Source organism: Bicyclus anynana, chromosome 27, assembly GCF_947172395.1.
Source record: "Bicyclus anynana chromosome 27, ilBicAnyn1.1, whole genome shotgun sequence".
Lineage (NCBI taxonomy): Eukaryota > Metazoa > Arthropoda > Insecta > Lepidoptera > Nymphalidae > Bicyclus > Bicyclus anynana.
Window position 1 is genome coordinate 7,339,870 of NC_069109.1, and position 22,106 is coordinate 7,361,975.

At 36.7% G+C, this 22,106-nt stretch overlaps 1 protein-coding gene across 1 annotated transcript; it reads right to left on the reverse strand.

The window, feature by feature from the left end:
- Positions 1-331: 331 nt before the first annotated feature.
- LOC112047767 (U1 small nuclear ribonucleoprotein 70 kDa) lies at positions 332-18,908 on the reverse strand. Its single transcript, XM_024085001.2, has 9 exons — positions 18,501-18,908; positions 17,334-17,516; positions 16,272-16,334; positions 15,483-15,564; positions 9,603-9,704; positions 8,968-9,102; positions 5,745-5,889; positions 2,770-2,948; positions 332-1,853 (listed from the first exon to the last, which is right to left on the reverse strand). The coding sequence occupies exons 1-9, from the start codon at positions 18,642-18,644 to the stop codon at positions 1,744-1,746; spliced, it is 1,143 nt and encodes a 380-aa protein (XP_023940769.1). The 5' UTR covers positions 18,645-18,908; the 3' UTR covers positions 332-1,743.
- Between the last annotated feature and the right edge of the window lie 3,198 nt (positions 18,909-22,106).

The following is a 22,106-nucleotide window of genomic DNA, read 5'->3' on the forward strand; positions in this document are numbered from 1 at the left end:
TCATAAAAGTATGAAATGGAATGACGCTACTATACGCTAGGCGGCGACACGTATCTATACGAAATAGGCGGGAAGCAGGTACTATTTGTAAAACTTGTAAAAAACATATTGGCCATATCTTTTACATATGACCAATATTTTCTTTCCCCTCCTACCAATACTAGACTGTATTAGTGGGTACAACAATAGTTGAGCTGTTGAGGATCATAATAATAATAATTTATTTATTTGCATAAAACATTGAACATTGGAATAGCGTTGTGGGTTGAAGCTCTATATCCACTCTCTTTCCTGACAAGATGGGGGGGTGGACACAATAAAACTACAGAAGTCCATTCAAGTGTTTTTTTAATTTATAGATCATTAAAATTAATACCTTATTCTATTCAACACAGGATATACTTAAGTGTCTTATTGCAAGTCTCGAGGAACCACATTTGTCCTTGTATAGAAGTTGAAAGACCAGCTGCTGCAATTATATAGAAAGAGAAACGAGTAAATATGGTAAAGTCCGGCCGCTCAGAAATTGCGTTTCTGACAGGTCGTTGGACTGCGCTGTTTCAAGGTTATGCCAATTGTTTGTCTTTGTAGTGATGAGAGAAAATCGAAGCAATTATAATTTAATGTTTCCCTTTCAATCACGACCTGTCAGAAAAGCAATCTCTGAGCGGCCGGACTTTCAAGTAATTATTTAATCGTGTTTGTTCTAATTTGGTTTATTGTGAGTTTGTGAAACAAAAATAAAACCGTGTAAGATTTTATGCTATAGATATGTTACGTGCCTACAAAATAACCGCAAAAATAAATCAGCATTTACTGACTTACTCCACTGAGTGCACACATGTACAATTCCGTGTTTAATTCCGTTATATTTTTATGTAAAATATATAGTTTTTACACTTCCTGACATTGTAGACGATATTTAGCTATTATTTGTTTAAATAGCCTTCATTGTTTCCTATGCGACTAAATGTTTCGACGTGCTAATGATATATCTAATAGTATAAAATCTTTGTCTGCATAATAGGCTACTTGCCTCTTTTGTAAACAGTGTTTAAACTGAATAATGGAAGCATTTTAAGCTATATTTTATTTTGTCCCGTCAATAATAACCAGTAAAAAATTTAATATAAATGAAAAAATAACATTGGCAAGTGACGTCATTCATAGAGATAACAGCGTGATTGGCGTTTGCAGTGATGTGATTATACACGTCACCACAAGCGCCAATCACAAACCGATGCCTTGTAGCGAATGACGTCACAGTTTATGATTGGCGTTTGCGGTGACGTGATCAAAATACAATTTTGTTTTATAAAAATATTACAATTACGAGATTATTGTCACAAATAAAAATGTGATTAGAGTTTCTAGGCATCTAAACTTCCTCATGCAAAAAATCTTCTTAGTTTTGTACAGCAGGCCAGTAGCATATTAAGTGAAACTATTTTGGTTCTTCAATTTGGATAAAATCAATTTCATACAAAAATGAGGGTAGACCGTCATTATTGTAAGTAAGCATAGCAATAGCTCTCTTTTTCGTTGTGATGGAATGAATATTTGCCATACGGTCAACAAGGTCTATAAGTTATTAGCTTGGACAATAAAACAAATACAGTAAAATTGTATTTATGGTCCTTCGAGCCAGACAAAATTGTTTCATGTCTACCTTCATTTTTGACAGTCCGACAAGTCACAGTAAACGATATATATCCTGTACGCGTATTGCAATGTGTAGGAGTTTCAGTAGTTGTAGTCATCCCCGTTGGCCTCCTCGGGGTTGTATTTGTTGTCGTCCTCCGGCTCCTGCTTGATGTGGACGTCCAGGGGTGCAATGTTGAACTCGGGGTAATCTGGAATGACAAATTAGGAGTTATCATCAATATCAACATATAGGTCCAAGGTAAGGTCTCCCTCCTTATGGTCAATCTTCACTTTGACTAATTATTTATTCTAATCCCACCCTTCACCTACCCTACCAGGAATATATAATAAATTTTAATTTTTAGGCATTTTCAAAGCTGTCGGCCATGAAAGTCTATATTTTAACTGTTTCATGACGTCATGTTAACACTAAACCTTGAGCAGAGTGTTTGACAAAATTATTAGTTAATATTTAGTTTGACATTTATTCCTTTAGTGACATTAAGTAACATCGTGTGGACAACAGCATATTTTTAAATTTCATAACGAGACTAAGAGTAAATCAATTAATGTAAATTATAATACTGTATGACTTTTTCAAAAGAGCAACTGTTGAGTTTCTTGCCGGTATCTTCTCAGCAGAACCTGCCTTCCGAACCGGTGGTAGAATCTTTACAAATAGTCAACTGACGTGTCAAAAGTGCTTGTAAACTGAGCCTACTTGAAATAAATGATTTTTGATTTGATTTGATTTGAGTCACACAGCGGACGATGGAACAAGCTTTGCCCGGAGTATCTCTGATGTCTCTGATGATTCTCTTGATGAAATCAGAAATGAGGAGATCCGCAGAAAAGCCAAAGTCACCGACATAACTCAACAAGTTACAAAGCTGAAGTGGCAAATAGTTCGAAGAGCCGATGAACGTTGGGGTCCCACTACAAAGCGCAATGTTGGTGGACCCCCCACCAGGTGGAGTGCCGACATCAAGCGAGTCGCAGACATTCGCTGGCTGCAGGCGGCTCAGTATCGTGATGTTTGGAAGTGACTACAAAAGGCCTATGTCCTGCAGTGGACGTTGGCTGATATGATGATGGTCGAGGATTTGTCATTAAATAGAATCTCACCGTCCTGCGGCTCCTCCTTGATCTTGATGTCCTCCGGCTTGACCTTGGGCTCCTTGCGCTCCTTGTCCCGCCGGCGCCGCTTGTCCCGCTCCTTGTCCCGATCCTTGTCCCGCTCCTTGTCCCGCTCGCGGCGGTCGCGGCGCCGCTCCGAGCGCGACCGCGAGCGTCGGCGACGCGGCCTGTGACACGTATTTTTTTTTTTTTATTCTTTACAAGTTAGCCCTTGACTGCAATCTCACCTGATGGTAAGTGAAGATGGAATCGGGCTAATTTGTTAGGAGGAGGATGAAAATCCACACTCATTTCGGTTTCTACACGACATCGTACCGGAACGCTAAATCGCTTGGCGGTACGTCTATGGATATAAACCGGTTTTGCGTTGACGTCACAGCGACTCGCCGCACGTTCGAGAGAAGTTAGTCGCATACCGCCGCTAATGACCATTGCGTACCTACTTGTGCTCGCGCCATATGTTATCGATTTTACGTATCTTTAAGTTTGTATTTGTGTTGTGTTTCATTAATAAATATCAGAACTGATATTGTGTGGACTTATTCGCGTTTATCCCACACGTCTTTGTCGGTAGGGTGGTAACTAGCCACGGCCTAAGCCTCCCACCAGCCAGACCTGGACCAATTAAGAAAACCTCAATCGGCCCAGCCGGGGATCGAACCCAGGACCTCCATCTTGTAAATCCACCGCGCATACCACTGCGCCACGAAGGCCGTCAAGGGAATACTATAACCGCTTCAACATAATCGAAAAGCACCTGGAAGCTATTTTTTCCACCTCCTATTGCATTTGCATTTAGCAAACCAAAGCAGACCCTGTGTAACTAATCTCAGTTACACCCTGTGTAAATCTAAATGAACCCTTGTATTTTTATTTCATTTGTATTAGTCAAAATCCGTTTACCGGAGATGACGTCATGCATACGACCTCAATTACCCCATCTTTTTATTATTAATTACTTCATCCTTTGAACATTAGTTACCCCATAGTAATGATAATAATTACCTCACAACAGTGACATTAATTACCCCATCATTTCGATATTTATTACCTCATTTTTTAAACATTAGTTACCCCATCATTTCGATATTTATTACCTCATTTTTTAAACATTAGTTACCCCATCATTTCGATATTTATTACCTCATTTTTTAACCGACTTCCAAAAAGGAGGAGGTTCTACGTTCGGCTGTATGTATGTTTTTTTTTTTTTTTTTTTTTTTATGTATGTCCAGCGATAATTCCGTCAATTATAGACCAATTTTGAAAATTCTTTTTTTGTTTTGTAGGGTTTACTTCCAGGGTGGTCCCATTTTTTTCATGTCAGGATCTGATGATGGCATCCTGGAGAAATTGAGGGGAACTTTCGAAAGTTGTACAGACGGCTAGTACGTTTGTTAGTGTTTCCATAAGGTATTTTAAACCACTACAATTTTATGAAGGTTTGGAGTTTGTCTGATGATGGAGCCGAAACACAGACGATGGAACTCGTCAAGGATTTACAGCAGTCACCTTTTGTTTGGGCTTGATTAATTTGTATTGATGAGTACTTTCCACCTATATCGGTTGTGACTGTATTAAGGGTCTGGTGATGAAGACGAGGGACAGTGAAGAGAACTCCTCGACGGTTCACAGTAGCTACCTTTTGTTTGGACTTGATAAATTTGTATTGATGAGAACTTTCCACCTATATGGGTTGTGACTGTATTAAGGGTCTGGTGATGAAGACGAGGGACAGTGAAGAGAACTCCTCGACGGTTCACAGTAGCTACCTTGTGTTTGGACTTGATCAATTTGTATTGATGAGAACTTACCACCTAGATGGATTGTGACTGTATTAAGGGTCTGATGATGAAGACGAGGGACAGTGAAGAGAACTCCTCGGCGGTTCACAGTAGCTACCTTGTGTTTGGACTTGATAAATTTGTATTGATGAGAACTTTCCACCTAGATGGATTGCGACTGTATTAAGGGTCTGGTGACGAAGACGAAGCACAGTGAAGAGAACTCCTCGACGGCTCACAGTAGCTACCTTGTGTTTGGACTTGATAATTTTGTATTGATAAGAACTTTCCACTTAGATAGGTTGTGACTGTACACACGCAGTGGGTATGCTAACACTAAAAATAAAAAAATAAAAATTTTAATAAAAAAATTCAACCGACTTCCAACTCTAAAAATTACTTTAACTAAAAAGCAAAAAATAACATCCTACCTATGTGCTACACTCTGATCAGTTTGAAGGCGGTGCCAAGCCAGTGTCGTGTTTTAATTAAAGCTGTTTCTAAAAGAACCACAGAAATTTTGTAGTTAAAACGTGTTTAATTAAAACATCACTGGCTTGGCACCGCCTTCAAACTGATCAGAAGGTAGCACATAGGTAGGATGTTATTTTTTGCTTTTTAGTTAAAGTAATTTTTAGAGTTGGAAGTCGGTTGAATTTTTTTATTAAAATTTTTAAACATTAGTTACCTCATAGTAATGATAATAATTACCCAATAATAGTGACATTAATTACCCCATAATTTTGATATTCATTACCTCATTGTTTGAACATTGGTTACCCCTTCGTACTATAATAATTACCCCATAAAAGTGACATTAATTACCCCCATAATTTCTATATTCATTATTGTCATTTGAACTAGTTACCCCATCGTAATGATAATTATTATCCCAAAATAGTGACAATAATTACCCCACAATTTTTAATAGTGACATGACATTCATTATCCTATAATTTCGATATTCATTACCTCGTCATTTGAACTAGTTACCTAATCATAATGATAATAATTACCCCATAATTTTAATATTATATCATGATTTGGCCATTACTTACCAGTACATCGTAAGGATTACCTCATAATTGTTACATTAATTACCTCATCATTAAAATATCATTTTCAATATATTTTACTTTGATGTAAATAAACAAAGAGCGAGTTTGTCTGTCCGCTCACCTCTCCGCGTCGTCGTCCCGCTTGTCCCGGTCCGAGTTCCGCTCGGGCCGCTCGGGTCGCTCGGCGCGCTCGCGCTCCCGCTCGCGGCGCCGCGAGCGTGACGCCGAGCGCTTGCGCGAGCGCGAGCGGCTGCGGCGGCGACCACCTACCCCACACGAGAACGATTAGTATATTGATTAAACCAGTCGGGTTTTTTTTAAATGTTTTTGCAAGCAAATCTATACCAACTTGCCACAACAGCTGTCAAACAGAAGCATAAGCAAACCTACGCTTAAAGAAAATCTTATAAAGTTTCTAATACAAAAATGTTACTACTCCATAGAAGAGTACTTTGCTGATGCTTCAAATAATAGTATTAATTATATTTCTTTTAAACTTAATGTCATTAAATTTTAATTTAATTAATTAAATAATAAAACATTTGTATACCTATTAATGGTGAAACATTGTTATCTAATACATAAGAACATCTTGTATAACTAAATGTAATGTTTCTTGCAAATAAATTATTCTTATTCTTCTTATTCTAAGCATTTGACAAGCTCAAAGAGCCGACTAAATCACTGGTTTATTATTTTTTTTTTGCATTTGACACTGAATAACTTCCTTCAAAATATAAATTCTGGACAAAAGACAGTATTTTTTTAAAGGTTTGTTGTTTCAGTAGTAATAAGCAATAAATAACAACAAAATAAGCACTTGTGAAAACAGGTATTTTGTATAAAATAAATGAGAACAACGAAAGAAATACAACATAACGAAAGAGTAGCGATATTTCCAGCCCCTATTGGTCGATTTGTCTACATGAGTAATGTCATTGGTCACATGTAATCTCAGACCAATTTAGGATCTGTATCGCACTCATAGTCACGAACAAAATTGTGTCATTTTCTGAAGAAAACGAGCTTAGATTTGGTACATATCTTATACTAAACTAGAAGTTTTTGCCCGTTTTTTACACAATTCAATTACACAAAAAGGTATTTTTACGGAGCTCTTTAACCGACGAACACGATTACAACAATGAAACATCGATTCTATTTAATGCATGCTGCCAACGTTTCTATACGTGCCAGCTGTGGACAAACTTTCTAAGAAAGTCTTACACTGAAATACGTGTTCAGTACAACAACGCGTTCCGTATTCTTATGGGTCTCCCGCGGTATTGCAGTGCTTCTACCATGTTTACTGTATTGTTAGAGCACGTATAGCATCTTTTTGGAAAATAATTAAGAGCTCTAACAATGCTATACTCAGACTCGTATGTGAAGATATGCACGATCCAATTTTCTCCTATTGGCTATCTGTCCACCTAGACATGAATAGAAAATGATTTCGATCCTTGTTACCTGTTTTGACATCTGGAATTGGGTTTATTAACCATTCCAGTTAGACGTAAGTTATTAGAACAATGTTTTTAAGTAAGTATATATTAATAAATTTTGACAAATGTGCATTTTTTTGTATTTGGGTTTTTTGCCTGTCAATAAAAATTATTATTATATTATTATAATTTACTCTCTCATTTATTTATTACTTCTTTATTAAAATTTTTAACAATATAAGTATAAAATACAAAACATTATTAAAAATTAAAAAAAAAAAAATCACCCTTCCGCTGCGGGACATTTGAGTGCCCAAGCAACCGGTGGTCAGGGCTCCAGAGTGAGGAACCTCCTCACAATACGCGGTATACTGCGCCGCATGAGATGGTCTCGTCCACTCAATGAGAGCGTCATGCGTGCGTACTATGGTGCAACAACTTATTATTATTATTCTCATTTATTTATTACTTCTTTTTTTTTAAAATTTTTAACAATATAAGTATAAAATACAAAACATTATTAAAAATTTATAAAAAAAATTCACCCTCCCGCTGCGGGACATTTGAGTGCCCAAGCAACCGGCGGTCAGGGCTCCAGAGTGAGGAACCTCCTCACAATACGCGCCGTCTCAAGAGTCACTGCCTTCTGTATCCGACTCTTGATCCAACAGTTAAGCGAAAGCTTCTTAAGGTGTTGGTCGAAGCTTTTCGCTATAAGACCATTGACTGAAACAACTATCGGAACAATAACAGTTGACTCAACATTCCACATGGCGGTAATCTCGTGAGCAAGGTCCAAGTATTTTGATACTTTTTCCTTTTCGGCTTTAACCAGATTATCGTCATGTGGAACAGTAATATCAACAATTATTGCACGACGCACTGACCGATCGACTAGCACTATATCAGGTCTATTGGCTACAATATACCTGTCAGTGATAATCGTTCGGTCCCAGTAGAGCAATGCACTGCTATTTTCAAGAACTGACGCTGGGTCGTACCTATAGTAAGGCATCTCAAAATCGATAAGGTCATATTGAAGAGCAAGCTGTTGGTGGATTATCTTGGCTACTTGATTATGTCTGTGCAAGTATTCGCCGTTTGCAAGGTGAGAACACCCGGACAAAATATGCCTGAGGGACTCCCCAGGACGAAGACACGCTCGACAGATGTCTAGAGTGCCATCTTTCATAATGTGTTTCCGGTAGTTTCTCGTCTTTATAACTTCGTCCATAATTGCACAGACAAAACCCTCGGTTTCCCCAAAGAGGTCACCGAATTGCAACCAAGATACAGATGTTATTTGATCTACATCCGGCCCAGTAAGGGCCTTGTAGAATCGTCCATGCAACTCCTTGCTCTTCCATATTGCCACACGATCTGAGTTACTAATTACTATAGGCTTGCGCCAGTTCTCTTTGCCTAGGGATAGCGGGGTAAGTCCCTTATCCACTGCAACGACATCCTGAAACATACTCACAATTATCTTGAGAAAATGATCTCTGAGATTGCACACCTCACGATTATGGAGGTTCTTGGCGTTTAAGAAGCCACGTCCTCCACACTTGCGTGGGATGTACAATCTCATTACAGATGAACGGGGGTGATGCATCCGGTATGACGTCAGCAGTTTGCGGACTTTACAGTCCAGGGAATCCAGTTCGGTTTGAGTCCACTTTAGAATGCCAAAAGTGTATATGAGTAAGGGCATGACCCAGCTATTGAAGGCACGCACCTTGTTACCGCCTGATAAAAGACTTTTTAGGACTTTATTATTATTATTATTATAGCAACAGTTTTTATAAACGCGTTAGATCACAGATATTTGATCTTAGCCAGAGGGGTAACGGTTAGCGAGGCAGGTCCCGTTACGAATGGTCGAAGGTCCCATGTACTCACGGTCGCGCCGCTCGTCGCGGTCCCGGTCGCGCTGCTCGAGGCGGTACCGCTCGCGCTCGCGCTCGTTGTCCTCGCGCCCCGAGTGCTTGATGTTGACGTCGGCGCCGCCGCGCCGCGTGCCGCCCAGCCCGCCGCCTGCAACAGCCCCCCGCCCGGTCAATATGGAAAATAGTACTCAATGCGTAGAGAAAGTTCGAGAAAGTGTATCAACAATTACCCCCATCGCATGACATACGTTACCTCATTATTACGATATTAATTACCCCATGGTAGAACAAAAGTTACTTTATAATTGCGACATTAATTACCCCATAATTTAAAAAAACAATTAACCCATCATTAGATTAGAGTACAACAAGAGTCATTAAAAATTCCACTTTAATTCCCACTTCACCTACGTTGACTAGTCACCTGTTTTTTTTACAAATCCCACGGGAACTATGAATGTTTTTCCTTATAACATCCATGTTGATGATGACGATCTGTACATATCGACGACATCGACGAGCTTTCGAGATCTGTGCCCTATAGACGGAGGATTAATTCCAGTCAGTAAAATGACAAGTGCAACTGTCACTGAAATGTCATTTTACTAGTAAAATAGTTAAAAACCCTGTGCGTGCCACGTCACTCACCGAGTCGTCTCGGCAGCCAGCCCTTGACCGTCCGGGCGCGCTCGACGTCCACCAGCACGCGCTTGCCGTCGATCTTCTTGCCGTCGGCGTGCTTGTACGCCGCTGTAACGGGCGCTAGCGTTAGTGACGTGTGCGTGCTCGCGGGACATGCGTACGCCGGGGGAGACGGGTAGGACAAATTAAAAAAAAAACTAAAATATATATGAATAAATATATCGAAGGAACGAATATTGTTTAGCGAAGGAAGAAATATATTATGTAGCGGACAAACTATAACACTTTTTGATTGGTGTTCATTAAACTCAATTACCCCATCATTACAAAATTGTTACTATTGAAAAAAAAATTAAAATATATTTTGTAATAACTAGATATTATGTAGCAGACAACAGTGTGACACTGATGATATTGGTTTACCCCATCGTTCTGACATCGATTACCCCAACCTTGCTATACCAATTTATAACATTAATTACAATTACGACATTAATTACCCCCATAATTTAGACTTGTTACTTTATTTTTTTTAACAATAAATACAGATAAAATTAATTTATAATACAGACAGCATTTTGAATAGCACTTAATACCTCCATTTTTTATAATATTCTTGTCTTGAGGTAGGAATGATATCATTATATTAGGACCGGGATTTTATATAACAAAGCATGTTGGGGCTGAAGGTAACTTAAATTGAAATCATTCGCAAATTATAACAGTAGTTAGAAATTAAATAAAAATATATTTGGCATATAATATATAAAGGCGTACGCATGGAACATCGAAACAAATTATTTTTGTTCGCGTGGATGACATATTCATTATATTTTAGATTTTAAAAATATATTTAAAATATAATAACCATAGACAAACTATATACTCGAGTCTTCACCCGAGCGGTACAGGGAAGGTCCTCTTTGTTGTCTCTCCTCGCACTCTTGTATCGCGGGGGCGAAAACTCAAGTATGTGGTTGATCTATAACTATACAATGTCATGAAAACAGCCACGCGAACCATATAATTAACTATACACAATATTTCATAAAATATCGTGTACGGCTAAACAATCTACAACATTCATAAACAAAAAATAATATATGGGAGCATTTTTTTATAAATTTATTATTACTAAAAATTTACAAAAAATGAACCCATCTACACATTCATATGGTTATAAAAAAGTACACAATACCTACTCTGTGTATACCTACCGACCAAGCCGACAGACGCCATTTTGTTTTTTGGTTCTCTTTTTTAAATCAATTAAACCTTTATAAGACATAGATGAAAAGTACCTACCGTGATTACTACTTACTGTTTTTTTTTTCATTTTTACCCATTAATATCCGTCCGTTCGGTCCTAATACATGATTACTTACGTTTTGTAATTACTTACGCCACATTAGAATTTACCGATAAGTAGCGATGCGCGTCGCGAAGTTATTTCCGCCGCGGAAAATGCCAAGCTGCGTATAGTACGAAGAGACTTGGATAGTGCGTTTAGACTTTGCGATTAAGCTTACACTCGTGCCTAAAGTATGAGTAAAAGTTTCATGCACATTTTGTTTAAAGGTAGCTCGAGGAAACTAATTATAATATTTACCCCCATCAATCTTACATAAATGACCCCAACTTCACAACAGTAATTCAATAAACAGTTCTTAATCCCACAATCTATAAAACTTATTTTTGAGAATGGGGCTCGCTGTGTAAATATGCTGATTTTGTTTTACAGCTGGGACCTCCACATTGAAGAAATGTATTGTCTTTTTCATAATAATTATGTTTTATTTTGAAGATTAATTTAAAATTATGATTGTTAACTAGTTTCTGTCCATTTTTGAAAATAACATAGATACAGAACTGCTGGTATAGTGCTTTTACCCACTCTCTTCGTACTATACAGTCATAGCCATATTTATAAATGTATGGAGTTGGCAGTATGAAATTGAAGAAATTAGATTTATTTTTGATCATTTAAAAATATATTGCTATATACTTAATAAGAGTAACATACTAGCGTCGTACATTTACACCTAATTATGTAATCAGCTGAAATACCAACAATTATATTTTGTATACTTTTGAAAAGTAATACTGGTAAGCACAAGTGATAAAAATAAATTAAACATGAGATTTCTCAAGCCTGTGCCTATTCTAGCACCAAGTTTAGTAAGGTATGTTTATTACCACCATTTCATTACTCAATTCATACATTTATAAATGAGGCAGTGCAAGGCATAGTCCACGGCAACATAATCCAAACACCAAACTTTACCTGGGGCGCATTTTTTACTTACGTCACCATTTTGCGCACAATTAAAACATAATAACCAAAAAATACTTCTTAATTACAACAAATTGCTTACTTTTACTTTATGGAATATCATTATATTTCATTCTATTCCTTTAAAAAGTAAATAATATAACAAAACATATATAATTAAAATGTTATACTTATCTTTTCCAGGTAAAGCGACGGCCTATAAAATTCTATACCATTCAATAAACCTAGCAAACTTGCTAAAATTAACTAGACCTGTTTTATTACTCAAAAAAAAAAAATCGATGTACTGTTCCAATTACTTGCTCCTATAGTTAAAATTATTTGCTGTATATAAATCCTAACAATTGGCAATAAATTGCAATTATATATCCAAAAGGCTTGCTTTCAACTTACGCTATCCTGATATAATTGTAAAAATATTTGTTTTTCATTTAATACTACCATCAAAAACGGACATTTTATAATATACTGATAAGTTTTTGATTGATTTTGAAACATATCTGTGTGCTCTATTGCCTTAGTCGTTTGACGGATAACAACATATAAGTAGATTCGTTTTACCCCTTTGGAATGACATGGGGTAAACTATGTTATTTCTGATTTGTATGGAGTGATATGGGGTAACCTATGCTATCTCGAATTCCCCATAGAGTTTTAACGCAAATTAATTTTTATCGATAACCTTGCATGTATCTTACCACCACATTATAACAGATATTTACCACCTTACCACCACAATTAATGTTTCATTACATTCGTCTCAGTTGTACGGGAGCGACATGGGGTAACCTATGCTATCTCAGATTACCCCATAGAAACTTTTTTGAACATGAATTATTATTCATAGCCTTGTATGTTTCATTACATTCGTCTTAGTTGTATGTAAGTAACCTATGTTTCTCGATTTCCCCATACAATTTTAATGCAAATAAATTTTTATTGATAACCTTGTATGCTGGCATCTTACCACCACATACAAACCTAGTAAATAACGCCGCTATCTCGTATGTGTACGGCTGGGTCTGTGGTCTGGATAGAGAAAACCACGCATTAATCAAACAACACTGGCTCAGGCGGACGTGGGTTTTGATTCACAACCTTTTTGGAGAACATACAACTGCGAAATTTGGCTGTCACACTGCCGTGCGCCCTCCCGATATTGAACAAGTAATTGTCATCACATACAACAAGTAATAGTTTTATTTTGAGCACTATTTAAAACCAATATTAACTGACTTAATTTTCAAAAACCTTTACAATTAAGTTTGATTTAATTAATTATTTAATTGCTATTTCCTTTTTTATTACTTTAGAAATTGTTGTTTGCCGGAAATGGTTGAATGCATAATTATAATGTTAATCTGTGTATTCTCAACAAATAAATAAATATTTTTTTAATAGTGTATTAAAATATATTTAAAAAAATAGACAAATAAATAAATGAAAGCCAAAAAATAAATGGAGGGGTGTTATTTATTAGTTTACTTGTATGTTGTAGTTTGATTGTATGGAATAGATGAAATTGATGCAATTTCTTTTAAAATCAAGATGGTATATAAATTTTAGTGAAGTTAAAAAAGAAACAATTTTATTTTCATAAAAGTCAATGTTCATAAAATAAAAAAAAAACCATTGTATGAGTAACATAGAGTTCTATTTTTTTTTAAATAGAATGTTTGCCATATCTTTTAAATATGACCAATATACCCATTCCCCTCCAACTAGTCAGGAAAGACTTTATTAGGAGTGGGTATGACAATAGACCAACAGAGCAAGGATCAAACCACCACCCCTTGGTGATGAGTCCTCTCTTACCATTGAGCTATTGAGGCTCTGAATATAAGTTTTTAAAAGTGCTAAAATAAAACAACATTCAAGAAAAAAGAACATAAATGTTTTTCGGATTGCTCCAAAAAGGTTTGAATGTCTCTAGATTCAATTTGATATGTTATCATAACTTAAAAAAAAAAAAATTACCACAATTTCATTTAAAAACAAACTTTTTTAATATAATTATGATAACATAGCAATGATATCCAATTTGAAAAAAAAAATATTTCAAGAAAATCAATGTGTTTCAACGAGAAACTTGGCTTCATCACAACCTGCTACTTTTTATAAAATTTCATTATTTTATAAAATCCAAGGAAACCAAATCTGTACACTAAATATTTGTTTGAAAAAAGAAAGAATGAAATGTGTCATCTATTAATAGTATTATAAAGAGTAAGTGAGTTTGGTGTTAAGGTGTAATCTCTCAACATATTGAGCTAATTTAGAAAGTTGTTTAGTTTTTAGTCTGAAATAGTTCAGCAAACCACAAAGTTGAAGTGGCTGAAGTGAACATTTGCAGTGGAACCAAAGTTACTGACATAGCTCAATGAGTCTCAAAGCTGAAGTGGCAATGGACAGCACATAGTTCGAAGAGCTGATGGGCGTTGGGGTTCCAAGTTGCTGGAATGGTGACCCCGCACTAGTAAACATAGTGTTGTTCGACCCCCCACCAGGTGGACTGCTGACATCAAGCGAGTGGCAGACATTCGCTGGCTGCAGGTGGCTCAGTATCGTGATGTTTGGAAGTGCCTACAGAAGGCCTATGTTCTGCAGTAGATGTCCATCGGCTAATATGATGACAGTAATGATGGGACAGTCAAGTCAAGGGTTAATTGAATACGGCTCTTCCTTGATCTTGATGTCCAGTGCAGTGTTAGTCTAGGACAGAGGACATTAAGGGTTGCAAGAAGCCGCTGAATGCTGATGTCTCGAAACTGATGCGTTTGGAAGTCCATGCAAGAGGCCTATGTCTAGCAGTGGACATCCATATGATGATTATAGGCTATACTTAATTTCATATTCCCATAGGGTAAGGTTGCACTGCAGTAACAGCTAGACCCAGACCTACATTTGTTGGTATCATTGTGTACAATCGTTCTCCTGCTGGACCCAATTGGATCCAATCAGTGTGGAATCTGACATTTTTACTCTATTGTAGGAAATAAGAGTCTGAGATGGATATGATGGACCATGTTGGCTCGTGCCGACGCTAGGTGGCGCGACTTGTTTCCGTAAAGAGTAGGGAGTTAGAGAGGGGTACCGATCAGTTGGCGGGAACGACTTGCGATTTAAGGCGCTTGTCGTTCGGTATGCCCGTGGCGTTCGAGCTGTGCATATTACTTGTAATGTAATACTTGGGATGCTTCATGGGATACTTGGGATAGGCGGGGAGAGTAACTTGAGTGTAAGTGTTAACTGTCAAGGGATCCCTTCACCCTACACACAACGTTTACAAGTGCGTGACTCCACTCAAAATTATTCTCTGCCATTCTAGGGTCTTATTTTGGTTACAGTTTGATTTGTTAATTAAGTTGATCTGACAAATGTTGTGAATCATAACCTTTGTTCGACATTGGTTTCTTATTTTTGTAATCGACTTCTGAGTCTGCTAAAACTGGAGTTATTGAGGCTAATGGTATTTGTGATGAAAGTGTTAAATGTACAGACTTGGTTTGTATGTTGGTAGTTATATTAAGTGCCTGGTTGCGGTGACGCCACGGTTCTCCAGACGGTAGGTGGTGTAGAGCTCTTCAACTTACAGTGCATGTCTCTCTCGTGCTCGTACTCTATGAAGGCATACCCGCGCGGCTTGGCGTTGTCTTTGTTAAACACCATGTATATCTGGACAATATCATCATTATTATCAGTCTATTTTAATGAACAATAAAGCGAGGAGATAACGAGATATGTAGAAGAACCAAAGTCACCGACGTAACTCAATGAGTCGCGAAGCTAAAGTGGCAATGAACGGGCCACAGAGTTCAAAGAGCTGATGGATGTTGAGGTCCCAAGGACTCCACATTGGAAAACACTTCATTAGTCAACCCCACTAGGTAGAAAACATTAAGCGAGTTGCAAGCTGCCGGATACTGGCAGCTCCAGATCATTTTGTTTGCAAGTCCATCCAAGAGGCCTATGTCCTGTCCTGCAGATGTTAGATTAGGGTATATAAATGGAATATGGGTATAATGATGATGTAGGCCTCCCTCTGTGTAAGAGAGATGTGCATCCTTAACCCTTGACTACAATCTCACCTGATGGTAAGTGATGATGCAACATAAGATGGAAGCAGGCAATGTTAGGTGTAGGATAAAATTCTACACCTTTCAGTTTCAATATGACATTGTACCAAAACATTACATAGTGCGGTGGTACATCTTTGCCGGTTCAGTTGATATAGCACAGGGGTAATAATAGTATTAAAAAATTTCTTGAAAGTAAGTAAAACTAAATTTTTCATGATTGTCAATCGTGATCCTGTCCGGCTATGCACAGGTGCTATGTAGTATGTATGTATTATATGCAATAATTATGTATGTAGTACTCACTTTTTTAATAGGTCCATATGTTTCAAACTCTCTCCTGAGCTTGGACTCTGATGTGTCATAGTTCTGTAAGAAACACAAATTGTTTATAAAGTTGTTCATTATCAAAATCCCTGCAGTATAGAAATTAGGTCAATTTGGTCAATTTACATCAATACATTACTTAACTCTATAGCACAACAGCAAATATTAACAGATTTTACAGAACAACTCCTGTTAAGTGTGTAATTTACAGGTATTGTCTTTGTCATCAATACTCATTTTTATATACAGGATGTCCGGAAATTAATGGTAGATATACCACCTAATAACTTATCTAAAACTAATTTGAATAATTTTCCAAAAATCCCTAATGACCAAGTGCTATTTTTTCTTTGGATTTTTTAAAAATTTTTTTCTTGAATCAGTTTTTTCAATTAAGATTTTAAAATTCTGTTGTAATTAAGATTTTAAAAATCTGATTTTTGTAAAACATTGCGGATTAAATTACCAATGTACCCTAATACAACTTTTAAAAATAAGCTTGAAAGCTTCTTCTACAAAACATACATTTTATTTGTTTTATAGAAGAAGCTTTGAATGCAATAATTATTTTTCTTTCATTAAGATGACCAGATTTAAAAAAAAATCCTGTAAAAAAATATATGAAGCTGAAGTTTTAAAAACTTGTACACTTATCGAGGTTTATATATTAGTATAAAACTTGTGTTTATTATTTGTAGTTACAAAGTGGCTGGTAAAATGCATGACAGGTGCTGAATTTACAATAGAAAAAAAAAATATTCAAACCTTTTTCTTCAAAATGTATTATAATATCTGCCCATTTGTTTTTAAATAACCTACTAAGTAAAATATTTTTATTTATTTCTGATTTTTCTGGAATAAATAGTAGCCATGTTCAATTTATCTTTATACCAAATTTCATCCCGTTTAATTGAATTAAGCTGTAAATAAAACATAACATTCATAGATAACATAATTTCCTTTCTCATGTATAATGTTAGTATGGATTGCCTCTATCTTTGTCCATCAGTTTATTATAACACTAAACAAAAAAGAACTCACAACTCTAGCGACAAACAGTGTCTTGAAAGGGTCCCCCGTTACTGGCACATTGCTGGTGGGGTCCCACATGGCTATCTCCTGCTCCAGCTTGTACGCAGTCTGCTCCGCTCTCTCCCTCCGTCTCCTCTCCAGCCGCTCTTCCCTCGTCTCCACTCTGGTCGGAGGTGGAGTCTCTGATGGGTGCTGGAAAGTAACAGATTTCAATTTAATTTTAAACTGTGAAAAGATGGAGAGGGAGGTTAGTGAAGACAAGTGGAGTCTGTTACTGAAGTTAAACTGTCTGTTTTACTTTAGTGATACACTTATTTTACTAAAATACTTTTTTGAGTAGTTGAATGGTGTAAAAAAACAGTAAATAATTTGTAGTTTAGTATAAGATATCTAATCAAGTTCATTTACTCAAAAAATTACAATTTTGTTTGTGAATATTATTTTGTCCAAACAAACAAGCAAATAGTACTTGTAGAGCTTACTGTGCCGTGGGAGACTAACATTCCGAAGGACCACAGTATAAAAGTGAATAAATATTATGACCTAACAAATTAACTAACTAAAAATGGCTATGTAGAAGTAGTAGTCCTTAAAGACCTTGGCCTCTCTAGAAGTGCAGCTAGTTCTATATTATAATGAGTATCCAAAGCTGCTCTAATAGAATCTTATCAAATTTAGATAGGTAGGGAGAACAACACAAGCAGAGAACGGGGAGTGTTGATTGATTGTAAAGGAATTCCTTAACCCTACATCCTGTAGTCACAAGTTCAGGACTCTGCTCGGAGTTTTTCTCTCTACCACACAATGGACCCAGCACCTGCATGGTGAATCTATGGTGAATCTATTCGTCTCATAAGTAATTAGTCTGGAGTCTCCATGGACCTATCCTATTTTAACCAAATCAGTTCAGTGGCTTGGCCGTGAATAGGTAAGAAAAAGACAGAATTACTTTCGCATTTTTAATACTAGTATGGATTTCTACCAAAGCTTAATTTCCGTGAGTCTCATCTTGATGAGATGGTAAACTTACAAATTTAATCGATTGTAAAAGCTAACTGGAATTTGTGGGGATATGTTTTATTAGTACCTATCAAATAGTATTGTGTTATTTCATTTTCCGTAAGGGAAATATTAATTATTAAAGTTAAAAAAAAATGAGCATCCAATTGAACTAACCTCAAAAATATGGAGGAAGGAGCCGACGCCATCGTACCCTTTCTGTTTCTTCTCGTGAGGAAGCTTCGCCGCGGGTGGCAAGTAAGGTATGGGGTCCCGCGCTGCGAAGAGCGCGAGCAGATTGGGCGGTAGAAACTGCGTCATAATTAGTTATATCACCTATTCACCACGCCGAATAAATGCATTTATTATTTACACTAACATTACTTCGTACAATTCACTAGAAACTAAACTTATATTTGACCTAAATGAATGTTCACTTGATTGCAGTTTTATTATAATAAATTATTATATTCTTATAATTTTATCACCATTTAATTCTCAATTTTCTAGACTTATTCAATAATGTAAAGCATAGTACGCCATTTTGTTTGATTGAATTTTATTTTTGTTGACGTCTCGTGTGACGTCTGACCACAGATTAATAGCCAGTATAAGTGTATTATCTATGTTAATAGATACGTCTGACGAAACACGATACTAACCACAGAATAATAGATATTTAAGCGTGAAAATTTATAGCTGTCGTCACCAATGCCCTCTGCATTTGCAGTCAATGTCATAGACTACATAGATTTTTTACTCAGAGGAATACTTAAAGATAAATGGAATTTAACGAAAACCTGTTTTCGCGTTGAAATGTTAAAAATTATTATTTGGTAGTGTTACACCCTTGGAGAACACGTTATACCGTCGGTACCGATCACTATCACTATCGTTCATCGATCACTATATCACTATCGTTAACATTTTCTGATAGTAGTAGTCTTCAAAAAATAAGAGCCGTTCCACCAATTCCTCTGCTTATGACTTCGGGCACCATTAGGCGATGCTTCTGCTCTCGCTCAAAACCCTATGACAATAATAACCGGCCAAACCAAGTGCAGTGTTTGGTTTAGTAGATTAACCCTAGCCAGCCTACATAAGAGACAAGACAACTAGCAACCACACAAACCAATAAATAATACTGTAACACAAACAATCACTTTATTTGCTCAATCATTAAATAAATTCGCGAATGCAAAATATTACCAACATGATAATTACACCAGAAGTGACTAACACGAAAGTAGTGATAACAATACAATTATAGTTTCGTCCAAGACAGGTGTTCTCGCCGCGCAACGGGCCCCTGATCGTGAACGGCGGCTGGCGGGCCGGCCGTTGACTGTCAATTGGTTTCAATGATTCTATCGTCATTGTTTATTGTAATAATGTTTGGTATACTGAAAGAAAAGTTAAATTATTATAAATTACTAATCATCGATATAAATCGTTAGACGGCCCCTCCATACTAAATAACGCACAATTTTATGTCATTACCCAAAGACGTGCACGCACATCTTATCTTAGTACCGTAGTAACAAGCACATGCTGTGAGTGGACGTGGACTTAAAAAAATATTTACTGTATTTTTTTAAACTTTGATCCCTTAATTATGCCTTCGTTTTTCATTTTGGAAGTGTAAAAACACAAGCCACAACGTGAGAAATGTGTTACGAGTGATGACGTACTCAATGTGCGAAACCAATGACAATTCCGCGACGCTTTGAGGCCCATCTAACTATCTTCGATCGATGTTACTAATAGTACAAGATATGGCATAAGAAACATATACCTACTCTATTTTTTTATTTATTTGGGATGAGAAATAAATGATTCTAAACATTCACATTCATTACAAATACTTCGTGAGAGCCGTGATAGCCCAGTGGATGTGACCTCTGCCTCCGACTCCAAAGGGTGTGGATTTGAATCCGGTCCGGGGTAAGCACCTCCAACTTTTCAGTTGTGTGCATTTTAAGAAATTGAATATCACGTGTCTCAAACGGTGAAGGAAAACATCGTGAGAAAACCTGCACACCAGAGAATTTCTTAATTCTCTGCGTGTGTGAAGTCTGCCAATCCGCATTGGGCCAGCGCAGTGGACTATTGGCCTAACCCCTCTCATTCTGAGAGGAGACTCGAGCTCAGCAGTGAGCCGTATATGGGTTGATAACGACGACAAATACTCTCCATTTCTAAATAATTATTTTTTAATTAAATTTATTTAATATAGTAGCGGTCAAGCAAGCTTTGACTAATTCCCTAGCCCTATCCTATTCTACTTCTACCCTACACCTACCCTACCCTACCCTTACCCTACACCAACACTACACCTAGCCATCCTTCTCCTAGCCTACCCCTATCCAACCCGATCTCTGCCCCTACCGCTACTACTATTACTACCACTACTACTATCAAATCCTTTCTCTTTATAATATTAGTAAATATAACAAATGGGGGTATATTCTAATGCCGGATCTAGACCACGTGTGACTAAAAATACCTGTAATAATTTAAAAGTGCAAGAATCCAAAAGAAACAAATATTGTCTATGGAATTCATTTCTGTCCCATTTACTTCTACTAATTTACGCGGTATTTTTGAAATGGTGCATTATTTAAGTTGGACAATAATAGATTATTAAGTAATATCCTAAGTAAGATAAATATAATATATGTGCATAATATAATTTAAGTATAATATCACAAGTAATATACCCCGGTATACCTAATAATATCATAGTACCATAATTACTCACATAAAAACTGTAGTTTCCGTTTTGGTATCAATGGATATCACAATTTAACCTGTATTATTTTTTAACATAAAATAAACAAAACTTTCACGGCTTTTTGTAAACGATTTAAAATTAAACGACTTATGAGTTACACGTTGGATTAGTTTCAGCGCGTCTATTGTTTAAATTTTGTATTTATTTCTTGATTTCACTGTAAAATTTTAATATTTGTAATACTTGAAATAATTTCTTACATTTGTCACTCACTGTCTTGTTGCAAAATTTAGAGAGTCAGTACTTTACTTCGTAAACGTTACATAATAAATGTCTGTTCAAGATGTGGACAAAGAAGTCAATAGACAACTAATAAGACTAATATGCTCATAGACTTATCTTGTACCGAATCGTAAATCTATGAATATACTAATACGAGTACTTGAGAGAGCTCCTTGGAGTAATATATTCTTTGGTTGTAAGCTTGTTGTAAGCATAGATACGACAGATAAAGGATTGTGATTTACGAGTCGGTACAGTTCGGCCCTAGATCAATTATGTTGTATGGTGTATGTACTCTACTACTCTCTCGTACCTACGCAATTATGGCCCGGCCGCTCAGAAATTGCGTTTCTGACAGATTTTGTGATCGAATGGGCGAAGTCACTTTGAACGTACAAAGTTAATGAACTGCGCTGTTTCAAGGTTATGCCGACTGTTTGTATTTGTAAAGATGAGACAAAAAATATGTTTGTCCCATTCGATCATAACCTGTTAGAAACGCAATTTCTGAGCGGCCGGAGTTTAAAATGCATAAGATGACCTACGAATTTGACATTCAGTCTCAGTGCCTGGTAAGTCATCAGATTGCGTGGCCAATGATATGGATTGGTCGCTAGCTATGGGTTAAGTTTTAAAGTTAGCATAACTTAGCGAGCGATGCTCAGGATATTTCAACGAGATACAATCCGAAAAGAGGAGAGCCGCAGAATCTAAGTCATTGATTTAGCTCAGCGAGTCGTGAAGTGGCAATGGCCAGTGGGCGGGGC